Genomic DNA, 13,213 nt, shown 5'->3' on the forward strand with positions numbered 1-13,213 from the left:
TTAACTGCTGGAGGATGTAGTTGAATGAATATCAAAGCCCATGTATAGAAGTAGGTGACATCTTGTAAACAGCTTAAATATATATATCTTTATTCAGTTTAAACTTGATTGGATAACTGGTAGTAAAAGAATAAAGGTTATTATTACATTTAATTTCAACAGATTACAAAGCTGCATAATCTGGTGCTTTCCTTTTTCAAATGAACAATATTACACACTAAGTTTGTGTTCACCGAACCCTATGCAGTACCAAAATGTGTAATGTTAATATTCCTTAACACCAAAAATAAAGAATAATTGAATATATTACAAGATCCCTACTCTAATTTTCTACGAAACTGGGGCAATAAAAATAACTTTAAACAATATTGTAATATTTTGTTTATTGTACTATATAAGCAAACACAAAAAGTTGTACCAAAAGGCTTACTAGCAATAATAAAAAATGTGAATTCCTCTCCGGCACCCCGGTTTTCGAACCACTGGTCTACTCTACAGCAACGCGTTGTACGCTTCCGCAGTCATTAACTGGACGACGTTGGCGCGCAAACGAGTGTGTTACTTATGGTCAACTGATATTGTTTGCCCTACAGGCATTTTTAAGTGTGTTTACACGAAACTCGGCAATGAAAGTTTGACACCTAATTCAAACATAACTTTTAACTTGTCAGAAATGTCGAACCTTAATATATATAATCCGGTTGCTCCAAAATTTTAGCTCACCAACATACAAGTCAAGCCCAGTTGTTTACGTTTTACTATTATGCACTAGAGCGGAAAGCTGTCGAAAGTAGAACAATGGGCTACGTCACAGTTTGTCCTCATGGTTATAATCTCTTTGCTTAAAACAAGCCGCTTCGAACAGTTTGTTAAACCATGAGAAAAAATAACAAAAAACGATAATATTTAACCTTGATAAGTAATACATATTACACTTACAAATAAAGTAAAGATTTCTTGATTTCTTTAAAAAACGCCATGGCGTCATAGAATGAGCCATATATGGCTGGCGAGCCATAGGTTCCTGACCCCTGCTGTACCTAAATGTTAAAAAGTATTATATGTCTCTCTTGGAAAAACAATCAAGAATATTTGGATTATATTGCTCCCTTAGCTAAAAAGGTTCCCGACTCCTGGGTTAGCTGATGATTGAATACAATATAAAATGCGATGATTGAATAATAGATATTTTTAAATAAAATAGCTACCCCTTGCTACGATTTGTATTATGTGGCCAAACAATATGTTCCACTCATATTCGAGTACACGTGGGCTTAGGAACGGCTTAGCCTACTAGATTAGATATATTTATTTGATTTTTTATCGCAACTGCGGTTGTTTAATTTAAAGTTACACGTTTTTCAATATTGAGTTGCTGTTTTTTTTAATACGTCACCTAACTTAGATTAAATTACTTTCAAAGATTAATCTCTACGTTTATTGACCAACATTTATTCTCTACGTTTATTGACCAACAGATTTAATGCAACTTATACTATTTTCAACACCCAAAAAGAGAACATTTTTTGCCGGCAAGTAAAAGAGGTGCAGTCGTTAGATTTATAGCTATAATGGTGCTCCACTGTATGAAATGCCATGGTGGTTTCGGCAGCTGCAACTTCTCCTGACTTTACAAAAATAGTGGGTCACTTTAGATCAGTGGTTGTTAACCTTTTTTTAGTTGCGCCCCCTCTTTGGTAATTTTCCTATGCATTGCGCCCCCACTACGTGAAGCAATTCGGCATTTTACAAAGAAATATCAGTGAAACTACATGAAAATAGCGAAGCGTATTATTAGTCACGCGAAGCGCATAAAAAAATTTAGTTTTATTTGGTTGAATTGGCTAAACTGTAAGCCTAATTCAGGAGACTTTTCGCTTTGGGCACACAACAAAATGCTCGTGCTCGACACGAGCTGATTTTGACTTTACGTGTTGTGAGGACATTGTAGAGGAACGACGCACGTCTGTTTGTGCTTGTAATTATAGCGTGTTCGCCTGGTAAAGTGTTAAATATTTCACCTCGATACTCATTTCCTTTCCTGGCCGTTCTGGCAAATCAATTAATCCCCATCGCAGTCGCTTTTCTGCTATATAGTGTCACGCTACTGCTGGATAAAACACAACAGTCAACAGATGCATGCCTTACTTGCGAGACGTGTTTTTACTGCGCTGAAAAGCTATTTCATTGAAAGCGAACTATGCTGAATTGTGTGAATGTACAATAAATCTATAAGCGATAACTTTTATGGTTTATGTATCAGTTAGCAAACTGTAATTAAATAAGGCCATTGTACCTTGGATAATATGTGCATTACTGATAAACAGAAAACGCCCAATGGCACTGAAAGATACTTTATGCAAAAAAAAGTCAACAAAAGTGGAAAATTCGCGCACAGCGAACATTTTTTTGTAGTTTCAATGTGAAAGTTGGCAAAAACAGAGTTTGTACAGCTGTAGCAGTGGTGCTCAACCAGAACGAAATCATTAAAATCACTGCAAAAAATTTAAATATTGAAGTAGAGCTCGTGCCCCCCTAAGATTTGCTTGGCGCCCCCCGGTTAAGAACTGCTGCTTAAGATGAAGATGAGGCTTCATTTCACCTCTAATAGCCTGCTTATGCTTCGTGGTTTTTAAATGGTCATTGAGGCTAACACTACCTTTGTTTGCCACAGAAATAAACGTGCCATATCCACAAGTAATACATTCACCTACGAAATTAATGCGTCCTTTTCTGAAACAAGGATACTTCTGGCGTAGCCCATCAGTAAAAAGAGTTTTCCTCTTCGGCATTATAATTTATAGCTTATTTTGTTTTATGGTTGTCTAAATTTAAAGATGATAAAGAAAAGTGAAAGCATCTGATGACACACCTGTTGCTATGGACTAACTATACAAGCTTCTATAAGAAATAAAAACATCGCCTACCACACAGTAACACTAATGATAGGCTAGATAGGCCTACAAAACTCAAACCTTTGCTTTATTAATGAGCCTTTTTACATGCGAGGTTCGGTTGCAATTTTTCTGGTACAATGTTTGCAATAACAATCAAGAAGATAGGGCTGGCGGGCAATTTGATGGAAAACCTTTAAACCAGGGAGTCGAACCGTTTGACTTTTCCGGTTCAGGTTCGGTTCGGGTTCAAGGATTTTTTCGGAATCCGGTTCAGTTCCGGTTTCAGTTTCGGGCAATTTGAAAGTTCCGGTTCAGCTCCGGTTCGATCATCGTTATTACAAAACCGGTTCATAAAGTTCCGGTTCAGATACAATATAATTTGCGGTAAATCTCAAAATGTGGGTCGATAAATGTAGAGAATAATCTTTGCATTGTAAGTCATTTAATCGAAGTTCCGTGACTTATTAAAAAAACAGCAACTCAATATTGAAATATCTAAAAAATAAAAAATGAACGATTTTTTTATTCAATATTCATATTTTTTTCATAAAATTTCGAACATGGCGTAACTTGACTCTGTAAAATAGAAGTTGTGACGTCATGCTGGAGCGAACCGCTTTTGTTTACAGGTTCGGTTAAGGTTTTTTCAAATTATTCGGTTCAGTTCCGGTTCGGCTCCTTAAAATCTTATAAAAACCGGTTCAGGTTCGGTTACGGTTCGGAAAAAAATGACCCAAAACCGGTTCATAGAGTTCCGGTTAGGTTCCGGTTCGACTCCCTGCTTTAAACCAGCAATTCAACATGTTTAATCTTTTATTTTTTTATTTTTTGGAAATAAATACAACGTCTCGCCGAAAAGTCTTGTTGAAAGTAGGAGCAACTAACACGAAATGCCAAAAAAGAGGAAATTGGGGCATTTTTGAGCGTCCTCGGAGGCCCAATAACTTTTCTTGGGAAAAGAGGACAAATCCTCCTAAAAGAGGACATATGGTAGGCCTAACTTATACTTATATTGTATCCGAACCGGAATTTTATGAACCGGTTTTGAAATAACTATGATGGAACATGAACTTTCAAAATTGTTCAAAACGAAACCGGAACCAATACCGCCTTGCCGGAACTGAACCGGATTTCTAAAAAATCCTCAAACCCAAACCGAACCTGAAAAGTCGATTCGACTCCCATGTCAGCAAAGCAGACTTGGACAACTAGATAATTCTAGTTTTCTAATTCATTGAATTAGAGCAAAATGCGGCTAATTCTAATTCTAATCTAATTTATGAATTGCCTCTGTGTTCTAATTCTAGTTCTAATCTAATTCGGATTTTTCCAAAACTGCTACTTTGTCCAACGGCATTTTTAGTGACTCAGTTAAAACACAGAATTTTAATTAAAACTTTTTGGTTGGAACGACTTGTATGTAATTTTTACAGTCTAAAAAGCATAAAAAGGCTAAAAATTAGCACACACATATTTACCATTCACGTTCTTATAAGAATACTTTGCGATTAAATTAAATTGGTTGTATGTGATTCTAGTTCAAATTCTAGTTGAAATTTGTTTTTTGAAGAATTCGGTAATTCTAATTCTAATTCTAATCTAATTTAATAAAACCTAAAACAATCTAATTCTAATTCTAATCTAATTTATAAAAACTAAAAGGCTCTAATTTTAATTCTAATCTAATTTTAAAAAGCTAAAATAAATCTAGTTGTCCAAGCATTAGTGCTCTATGGTCCAAGTCTGCAGCAAAGTACGTCATTGGTGTCCACTGAGGTGTGACCTACGACCAGTGTTTATTAGTAATAAATGTTATTTGGTAATAAATTAGTACCAGTTTAGTTTATTCTACGCGAGTCTATCGAACAACTGTTTATGCGTGAGATATATCTGTTGATAGGCTCCCCTCTTCGGAATAAAGTTTCAATATTTTATACTGTAAAAAAAATTGTAAACAATAACTGTTTGAAGCAATTCCTAATGCATTATAACATAAAAAATGAAGTTATTTTACCAGACACCAAAAAGTAGTTCAATTGACTTATCATTAGGCACTGTGGAAAGAATGGCAAGTGTACCTGCAAGTTTTTTTCAACCTTCTAAATGTGCATCCAAACAAACCTAAACCGCACGTCCCAAATATGTAAATCGCTTGTGTAGCCTACGTTTACAGTGCAAATGTTCAATGTAGGCAATGCAGAGCGTATCAGAAAATCATAAAGTCCATGCGAGGTGCACTTTTTTACCTTTGTTGCACCCAGTCACCCGAAATTTTTCGGTTGTGCCCCCGTGAGATCTGCCATACTTTCCAGACTGGATCATTGGTAACACTAACGGGTAAAAGCGTATAACCTATAGGCATCTACTTAGGCTATTTACCCGACTAACACAGGATTTCAACTGATTTGTGAAAACAAAATAAACATATGATAAGTAAAAAATTGTCATATGTTTATAACCATACTGTTGCAGACAATTATAAATATGTGTTTTTATTTCAGAAGTAATTTGTTTTTTTGTAAATCCAAGGAATGCCAAGAGCTAACAACAAAGTGCCAGATAGATGGCTGGATTACAAATCTGTTGGAGACAGAATACCAGGAAGCAAATTTGTTGCTTTGAAAGTCCCGCTAAGCAATCAAATCCTGTGTAAAGTTAAAAAGGATGAAAGGTTTTCATGTGAAGATATGCTTCATCATTTTGAAAATAGTCCAATGAAACTTGGATTAGTAATAGATTTGACATTTACATCAAGGTATTATAAGCCACAATTTTTTATTACCAATGGTATTTCACATTGTAAAATTTATATGCCTGGACGGGTAATTCCTGATACCATGATCTATGAAGAATTTCGAAGTAAAGTACAAATGTTTGAGAAAAATAATCCAGGTGAAGAAAATGTAATTGCTGTACACTGCACTCATGGTGTAAATCGAACGGGATATCTTATTTGTCGGTATTTAATTGAAGCGAATGGCTTCAGTCCACGTGACGCCATCAATGTTTTTGGTAAAGCAAGAGGCCATGATATTGAGCGAGACATTTACCTGGATCATTTAAACTCACTTCAGTCAAAAATTATTGATGTACCAAGGGTTGATTTGCACACCCCTAATCAGTACGAAAAAATGCAAGAACCAAGTATGAAAAAACATCAAATGGCACCTCAGTGTCGTAGGTTAGAAAATCATCAACGTGAAAGAAACTCATACAGGCAGGACATTTCTCGGCCAAGACATCCGCAAAACAGAAATTGTTTTTATGAACCACAACATTTTCATAGATCAAGTCATTATGAACATAGACGTTATGGAAGCCATCCTCCTCCAAGAGGTAATCACTTCATACGAGGTCCAATTGGAAGTGGAGGAATGGGAAGGTTTGGTGAAAATCATGAACAAATTGAATACAATAGGAATATTGAAAGTATGCCTTTGCATCTTCGGATCAACAACAGACAGCATAGTGAATATGAAATGTACAATTGGAGTAAAACATCTCGCTATTACAGAAGTGAACCATCACATTTCAGGCAAAACTCATATTGTTCGCAAACCTACTATTAGGATGCCCAATAATATCAAATTGGAACGCTACTCGACGTCTACTGGTAGTAGCGGTGCTTATTCAACACTAGGGTGGTATCAGTGATGATCTGATACCAAAATATATTTAGATATTTAACTCCTGATTTGCCATCCAGTGAAAGTTTTTGTACCTTATGGTGCTAAATCGTTTTGTGGCCTGATTGTTGTAGAAAAATCATCTTTAAACGAATATAATGTTTTTTGGAGCATATTAATAACCGTTTTGGTATTGGACTGGATTTGGATGCTTTGTGACTGAAGTATCAGAAATAGGTATAAAGTCAATTATCGGGCAACCCTACTTACCATGACCCTAATTGCAAAGCAGGACTATATAATTTTTATTTGATGTATATAATTCAAATTGAACTGAAATATTTAAAAAACAAGTGTACAACAATTGATCACAATGTGACCTTGTAGGTTTTTTTCTTGCATTTATTTCTTTTTTTAATACATGTCAAATTGTTTGACACAAAGTTTGCTTTTGTTTTTTTCAGTTCCAATTTATGTGAACATTCGGAAAAACAACTTAGGGGGGCAAATTTTGACCATTATTAAATTAATGTTTAAAAAAAAATTCTGTAAAAAGTGTTATATTTTCTATCAAAATCAAGGTTGCAATTTTGCATTTCTTAGACTTAAAGTACAATTTTCTCCAGGCAAGTAATATTTTACACCCGCTTGATTTGCGAGTGTCTAAGCCAGTGGTCGGCAAACTGTGGGCCGCAGAGCCATTTTTAGTGGGCCGCAAGTTACTTTTAAATAGCTTAGTGTTATATTGTAGTTGTGGGCCGCGTGATAGCCGTACATTCATTGTACTTTATTTTAAAAGTTGGTGTGGCATAGAATTTTTAAATTCGCTCAGCTTGGAAAGGCCCACGTGCCAAATGTGGTCCTGAGAGCCTGTCGAACTGTTTTATTTTTGCCAACTTAAACTGTAGGCGCGTATATTCTTCATTTTATAGTATGTTTTACATTATGCTATGCCAGTGTTTTGGCATAAAGGCGCTGTGTAATATTTCACCTTACATCAAATATCCTGAACCCGCATTGTTTCGTAGTGGGCCTTCAATAGCTCTGAAAAGAGTACTTGGCGCCGCTACAAAAAAAGTTTGCCGACCACTGGTCTAAGCAAGGATATTGGTTGTTGTTGTTTTCAGACCTACTACGATTATAAACGCCAACGATCTAAGGCCAATTATTGCGAAATTAACGATTCACGTTTGCACAACTGCAACAATTAACCTAAACTTTACAACGTTTATTTTCAAAGCCCGTTGTACAATCTACGGCAGTGCTTCGCGACCGATGTGCCGCGGCATTTTGACATTATGCAATAATCCAGGTGTAACTTTCTGAACTTTTCTTAATATTTAAAACTTTTTGAAAACCTATGTTACATTCAATCGCCAGATGTCTAATATCAAAAATGTAAAAACTAAATTAACTAACAGAAATAGAAATATACAGCAATTTTTTCGGACTCTACATCAAAGTTGAAAGGGAGATTATCCATACGCTTAAAACCCATAAATATCATTGTAAAAATGTATTAGTGGCATTGTGTGATTATTTGAATTATTTTAAACTAATTTGGGCGCTGTTTCGAAATATGAATTAGGCAAAAAAGTACAAAGCACTATTGTCAGGTTTATATTTTCGAATATGATATTGAAAGCCCTCAATGTTATTTGATCCGCTTTTTCAAGGGATCAATTTTCAGACCTTTGACCGACTCAATAGATGTAGTTTTAAGAAGGAAGACTGTAAAACCACAAACTTATATAAGAATATAAAAATATGCCTTGCGTCAAAAAGTTCGGCGCCTTTACGGATTGTTTAATCATAAATCTTTCAACTTTCTCTGGACCAGGATGTTTGGTTATGTGATCTATTGTTGTCGATCTTCATATATTTCGTCATCGTAAGTGCGCCGCCAAATTGTTTCAGCTGTTGGTGTGCCGCTCGTAAAAAAAAGTTTGCGGAGCACTGATTTAGGACATCTATACCGTATCAAAACTATTTGAAACCCTCTGAAATAGAATGGCAGTTATAAAAAAAGTGAAAACAACTAATAGGTCGAAAATTTGCAGACACAGTGTTTCTATACATTATTTATTTTATATTTTTTTAAATACGGAGTATAAGTATTAAGATCAGCAATGTTAATCTATAATTTTTTCAAGCCGAACGGCATTGGCCTATGTTCGTATAGCAAGAGAGAAAAGGGCCAAGGAACGAAAAAGGCGTAATGCGCGCCACAAGCATGCGGAGACAGGAATGCAAGGATTTTTTGCACAATGTGCACAAATTTTGGGATAGTTAATGTTGGTATAATTTAAGGCCTCTTCTCGTGTTGTAAACTATTCATCCCTTGACTAATTTTCAACTCTTATCGAAGTTCTTCTTTTAACTCCTATGCAGACAATATGATGCTAGACCAGTCATGGGCGCCCGCACGGGGGGCCAAGCGGGGGCACTTGCCCCCCCCCTGGAATTTTACAATGCGATTATTAGTATTTTTGTAAGTGTAATATGTATGACTTATACACTATCCATTGCCCCCTAGTAGTAGCGTATCCAGGGGGGGGGGGGTTCTTACCCCCCTTTTTGTAAGTGACATTATCGTTTTTTGTTCGTTTTTGTCATGGTTTAACAAACTGTTCGAAGCGGCGTGCTTTCAAGTAATTGGGTCACGCGTATTAATCTAATGCGAAACCAAAATCGAGCGCAAAACGCCGTTTTTCGTCTTTTGTTTGGTCGACCGTAAACGCTGGATACTTTTTCTCTTTCGTTATTTGTTTAGGTTGTCGACTGATTAGCAAGTGTGTATTCGACAATTGACAACGCTAAGTCAAGCCTTCTTTCTTTTTTTCTCGCTAAAAAAGGTGGAGTTGTACGCCGTATGTTCTACGCTGCTCGGTCTCTGCGCTAATACCCGATGTTGGTGTAACCTCGACATTTGTTTAACTGAAGCAGATTCTTCTATGACGTCATAGTATTACTGTTTTATGACGTCATAATTCATTAACGTCAGACGAAAAATAGGGAAATTCCCTAAGTTGAAAATTCAGGACCCTTTTTTTTTATTTTTGGTTACGCCCCTGATTGCCCCCCCCTGGAAAATTTTCTGCGGGCGCCCCTGAGACCAGTGGTTCTCAACCTTTTTAGCATACGGACCGCTAAAATTTTAAAACAAATTTTGCGGATCGGTGGACCTTAAATCAACCAAAATTTAATTGCGCAACAATATGCAACTAAAACTGTTCTTATAGCTTTCACAAACAACTGGTCTTAAAGTTTAAGAAATAAACTAGTGTAGCCTACTTTTAAAAAGTTGGGCAAAGCGGTTGCAGCATTGTGGCGTACAATGAAGTCCAAAGTAGACCATTAACTCTATGTTACGTCACAATGGTGCAAATTACGGAGCTGACAAAGTTCTAAATTTGATGGATAAGCCTTCAACATTTTGAATTTTGCCATTGAGATATTAAATTGTAATATATTTGGCGGACCGGCAGAAAAGTTGACGTGGACCAGCGGTTGAGAACCACTGTGCTAGACAACGATTAATATACCGGTAATACATTAGCAGTGACGTGCGGTGAGGTTCCTAGATGTTGAGGCACATATTTTGTCGATTCAAGTTTTTCTTTAACAACCACAAAAACGGTATTGTACTAATAAAAATAAAAAAGTTGAACTTTATTTGTTTAGCTTTTTCCATTGTATGAACTGCGCATCGAACACAAGTAGATATGCTAGCAAACTGTTTCGAACAGCAACTGACTGAGTTTTAGGGCAATAAAAATGGCTAAAAAGTAGTAAAACTACATTAATATAACAAACGTAATAATGACTACATCGTTTATGACGTAACAGTGCATGACAATTAAAGGTGTGACATGTCTGTGATCGACTGTTGCGGTAGGCTACTGCTCATAAAAGCCACAAAACAAATTATTATTACGTAATAAGAATAACAAAGCCCATACAGAAGTAGGTATCATTGTTTTTGTTTGTTTGTTTTAACCTACAAGTGCGTATGGACAACCACGATCCTTCATCACGGTCCACGCAGGACACAGACGTGGCAAGGCATTTGCATCAAAATCCTGGTCACAAAATATATTTTAAAAACCCCAAGTTCTTGCGACAAGTCGGTGTTGGCGTCGTCTTTTGATTAAGGAAACGGTAGAAATAACACGGCACAACCCGGAAATTAACGCAGACCAAGCTTCTATACCACTCTATCTTTTTAACATCTGATAACGTGGATGGCCTTATCTGCTATCGGCGACCTACCTTCTAATCGCCGCACACCCGGTTTAGATAGTGTTTCTCTCCATGTTTCCTTCTTTCTGACGTCTGCCTTAGCATTATATATACAGTTACCATCTGTGACTTCTCTATGTTGAAAATGAATAAAGAGTTATTCGAAACGTTCAAAATGATACCTACTTCTGTATTGGCTTTGATATTCTTATTACGTCTTACTACAACCTCCAACCATTATACTCCAAAATTATTATTAGGAGTATAATATTTATAAATTTTTGGGTGGCCATGGCCCCCTGGCTACGCCTTTGACAGCCACACATCCACTCCTTTTTTACCAAACTTTTTGAAAGTTGCGTGTCATTTTTTTTGTCCAGTTGTCTGATGCAAAACTGTTAAATTTGCAACAGTTCTGCCTTTATTTATGACTTTAACTTCAGAGCTTTGCACTGCAAGAAGTCAATGTACACGCAATATGCGGGCATTCAAGCTGGACAAAGAAAGGTTTCATAGCGTGGAAGTCACAATTGAGGCATGCCTCAAATCATAGCTAAATCGTTCATCATGTTTTACGAGAGAATTTGCGAAAGAAAAAGGCACGAATAATGCAGTGTATGGCATTTTTGTGATCTGAAGAGAGGCACGGTTAGGCACTGCATCACTTCGCGTATTCAACGATTTTTACCGCGTGAACGCTTGATATTAATAATGCAGCAGAATTAGAAGAAGAAAATAAAGCACGCTTTAGGTATAGAAACGTAAACTTTGCGGTAGAGATTAACTGATATAGCTTTTGCTTGATGTATTTTCTGCTTTGCCAGATGTTGGTAGGTGAGGCAGTGCCTCCCCTGACTGCACGTCCCTGTACATTAGGCCTACTGCAAAGCAAGATGAGGGGGCGATTTGAAATAATATGGTGACCAAGGGGGCACTAGTGTAAAAAAGGTTGGGAAACACTGCAATACTACAATCGTACCGGTATTGGTAGCCTACGAATTTTAGGGAAGCACCAATTTACCTAAAGCAGAAAAATCTATAAAACCATAGTATTAAGACCAACGACCTAATACAGCCAAATACGCAGTAATATCCAGTATAGTATAAGATCAAAATCGTCTGAATAAGACCGAAATCTGTTGGAATAAGGCCTAAATTAATCAGAATAAGGCCTAAATTCATCGGAATTAGTCCTGAATTTATCGGAATAAGGCCTAAATTCATCGGAATGAGTCCTAAATTCATCGGAATAAGGCCTAAATTCATCGGAACAAGGCCTAAATTCACTGGAATACCGGTAAGTCGCAAATTCGTCGAGAGAAGCCTAAACTGCCAAAATAACGCCCAAACCTGTGGAGATGGCCTGGCATCGGCTGTTGTTGTTTTTTTATTTTTTTTGCTGTTTTGGTGACCAAGTTTGGACGCCTTAATCTGACCGGCGCCGCCAGGGCGCCGCTGTTTTAACACCGGATTTTGGTGGGTAATGGGTGGGATTAGATAATGGGTTAGTGTTGAAATTATTAGGGGAGGTAGTTATGTACGTTCATATATACATAGCTCCCTACGAACTCTCCACGCTTCAGTACGGTACTTAGGGGTGGGGTTTGGGGTTAGTTAAAGTGTAGATTAGGCCTGATTCTGAACTTTTAGGTCTTATTCCGACGGATTTAGGACTTATTCCGACTGAAACTCACCTAATACCATAAGGTCTAGCCTTTTTCTGAATTGTGTTTTATTCTGACGTAGGTGTTGTTCTTATCTCGGTCTTATGGCTGGAGTCCCATTTTAGACGGTGAGAAAATGTCGTTAAATATTTCCGGTCTTGGTTTAGTTAATTTAGTTAAATTATTGCTACAAACCCATCGAAAGTACTGCAATTGGATACTATATTAGTATCGTTGGGTGGCCAAGTAAGGTGAAAAACAGATCCTACTGCCCTGTGTTTTTGAAGGGTTTTCCCCTTTCTTTAAATCTACACATGAAAATGTCACCCGATCCGTTAGTAAGCAAAAAGGTCTACGACAATAATCAGGGCATCCAATGGCAGAAAAGTCTAGACTTTTAGACCTTGAGGTCCTGGCAATGCACTGATTTGGACCTTTAGGTAAACTCCCGGCGAAGATATATTCATTAAAAGTTCAGAAAAGATAACAAAAAATATGAGATAGGATTAATAACACTTGACCCACCTAAACCCTAACGCTAACCCGAATCCTAACCCAAATAATGTGCGTTATTTTAATAATTCTTTAAATTTCTGGGGAAAAAGGCCCAAACTCGGATGGTCATAAGATGGTTTCTCGTCCATTGTATTTAAGATTATTACGTCACAAATTGATGTATTGGGGCCTCAAACGTTATAATTATTAAATTATCGCACATTATTTGGGTTAGGGCGCTGGTTAGCGTTTGGGTTTGGTTGGGTCAAGTAATGTTAAACTTAATCCT

The 13,213-nt window shown here is 36.8% G+C and overlaps 1 protein-coding gene across 1 annotated transcript; it reads left to right on the forward strand.

Annotated features, from left to right (window-relative positions):
* The first annotated feature begins 5,405 nt into the window (after nt 1-5,405).
* LOC146132960 (RNA/RNP complex-1-interacting phosphatase homolog) lies at nt 5,406-6,480 on the forward strand. Its single transcript, XM_083396997.1, has one exon. The coding sequence runs from the start codon at nt 5,429-5,431 to the stop codon at nt 6,464-6,466; it is 1,038 nt and encodes a 345-aa protein (XP_083253123.1). The 5' UTR covers nt 5,406-5,428; the 3' UTR covers nt 6,467-6,480.
* Nucleotides 6,481-13,213: the final 6,733 nt, after the last annotated feature.

Source organism: Ascidiella aspersa, chromosome 9 (assembly GCF_963924565.1).
Source record: "Ascidiella aspersa chromosome 9, kaAscAspe10.2, whole genome shotgun sequence".
Taxonomy (NCBI): domain Eukaryota; kingdom Metazoa; phylum Chordata; class Ascidiacea; order Phlebobranchia; family Ascidiidae; genus Ascidiella; species Ascidiella aspersa.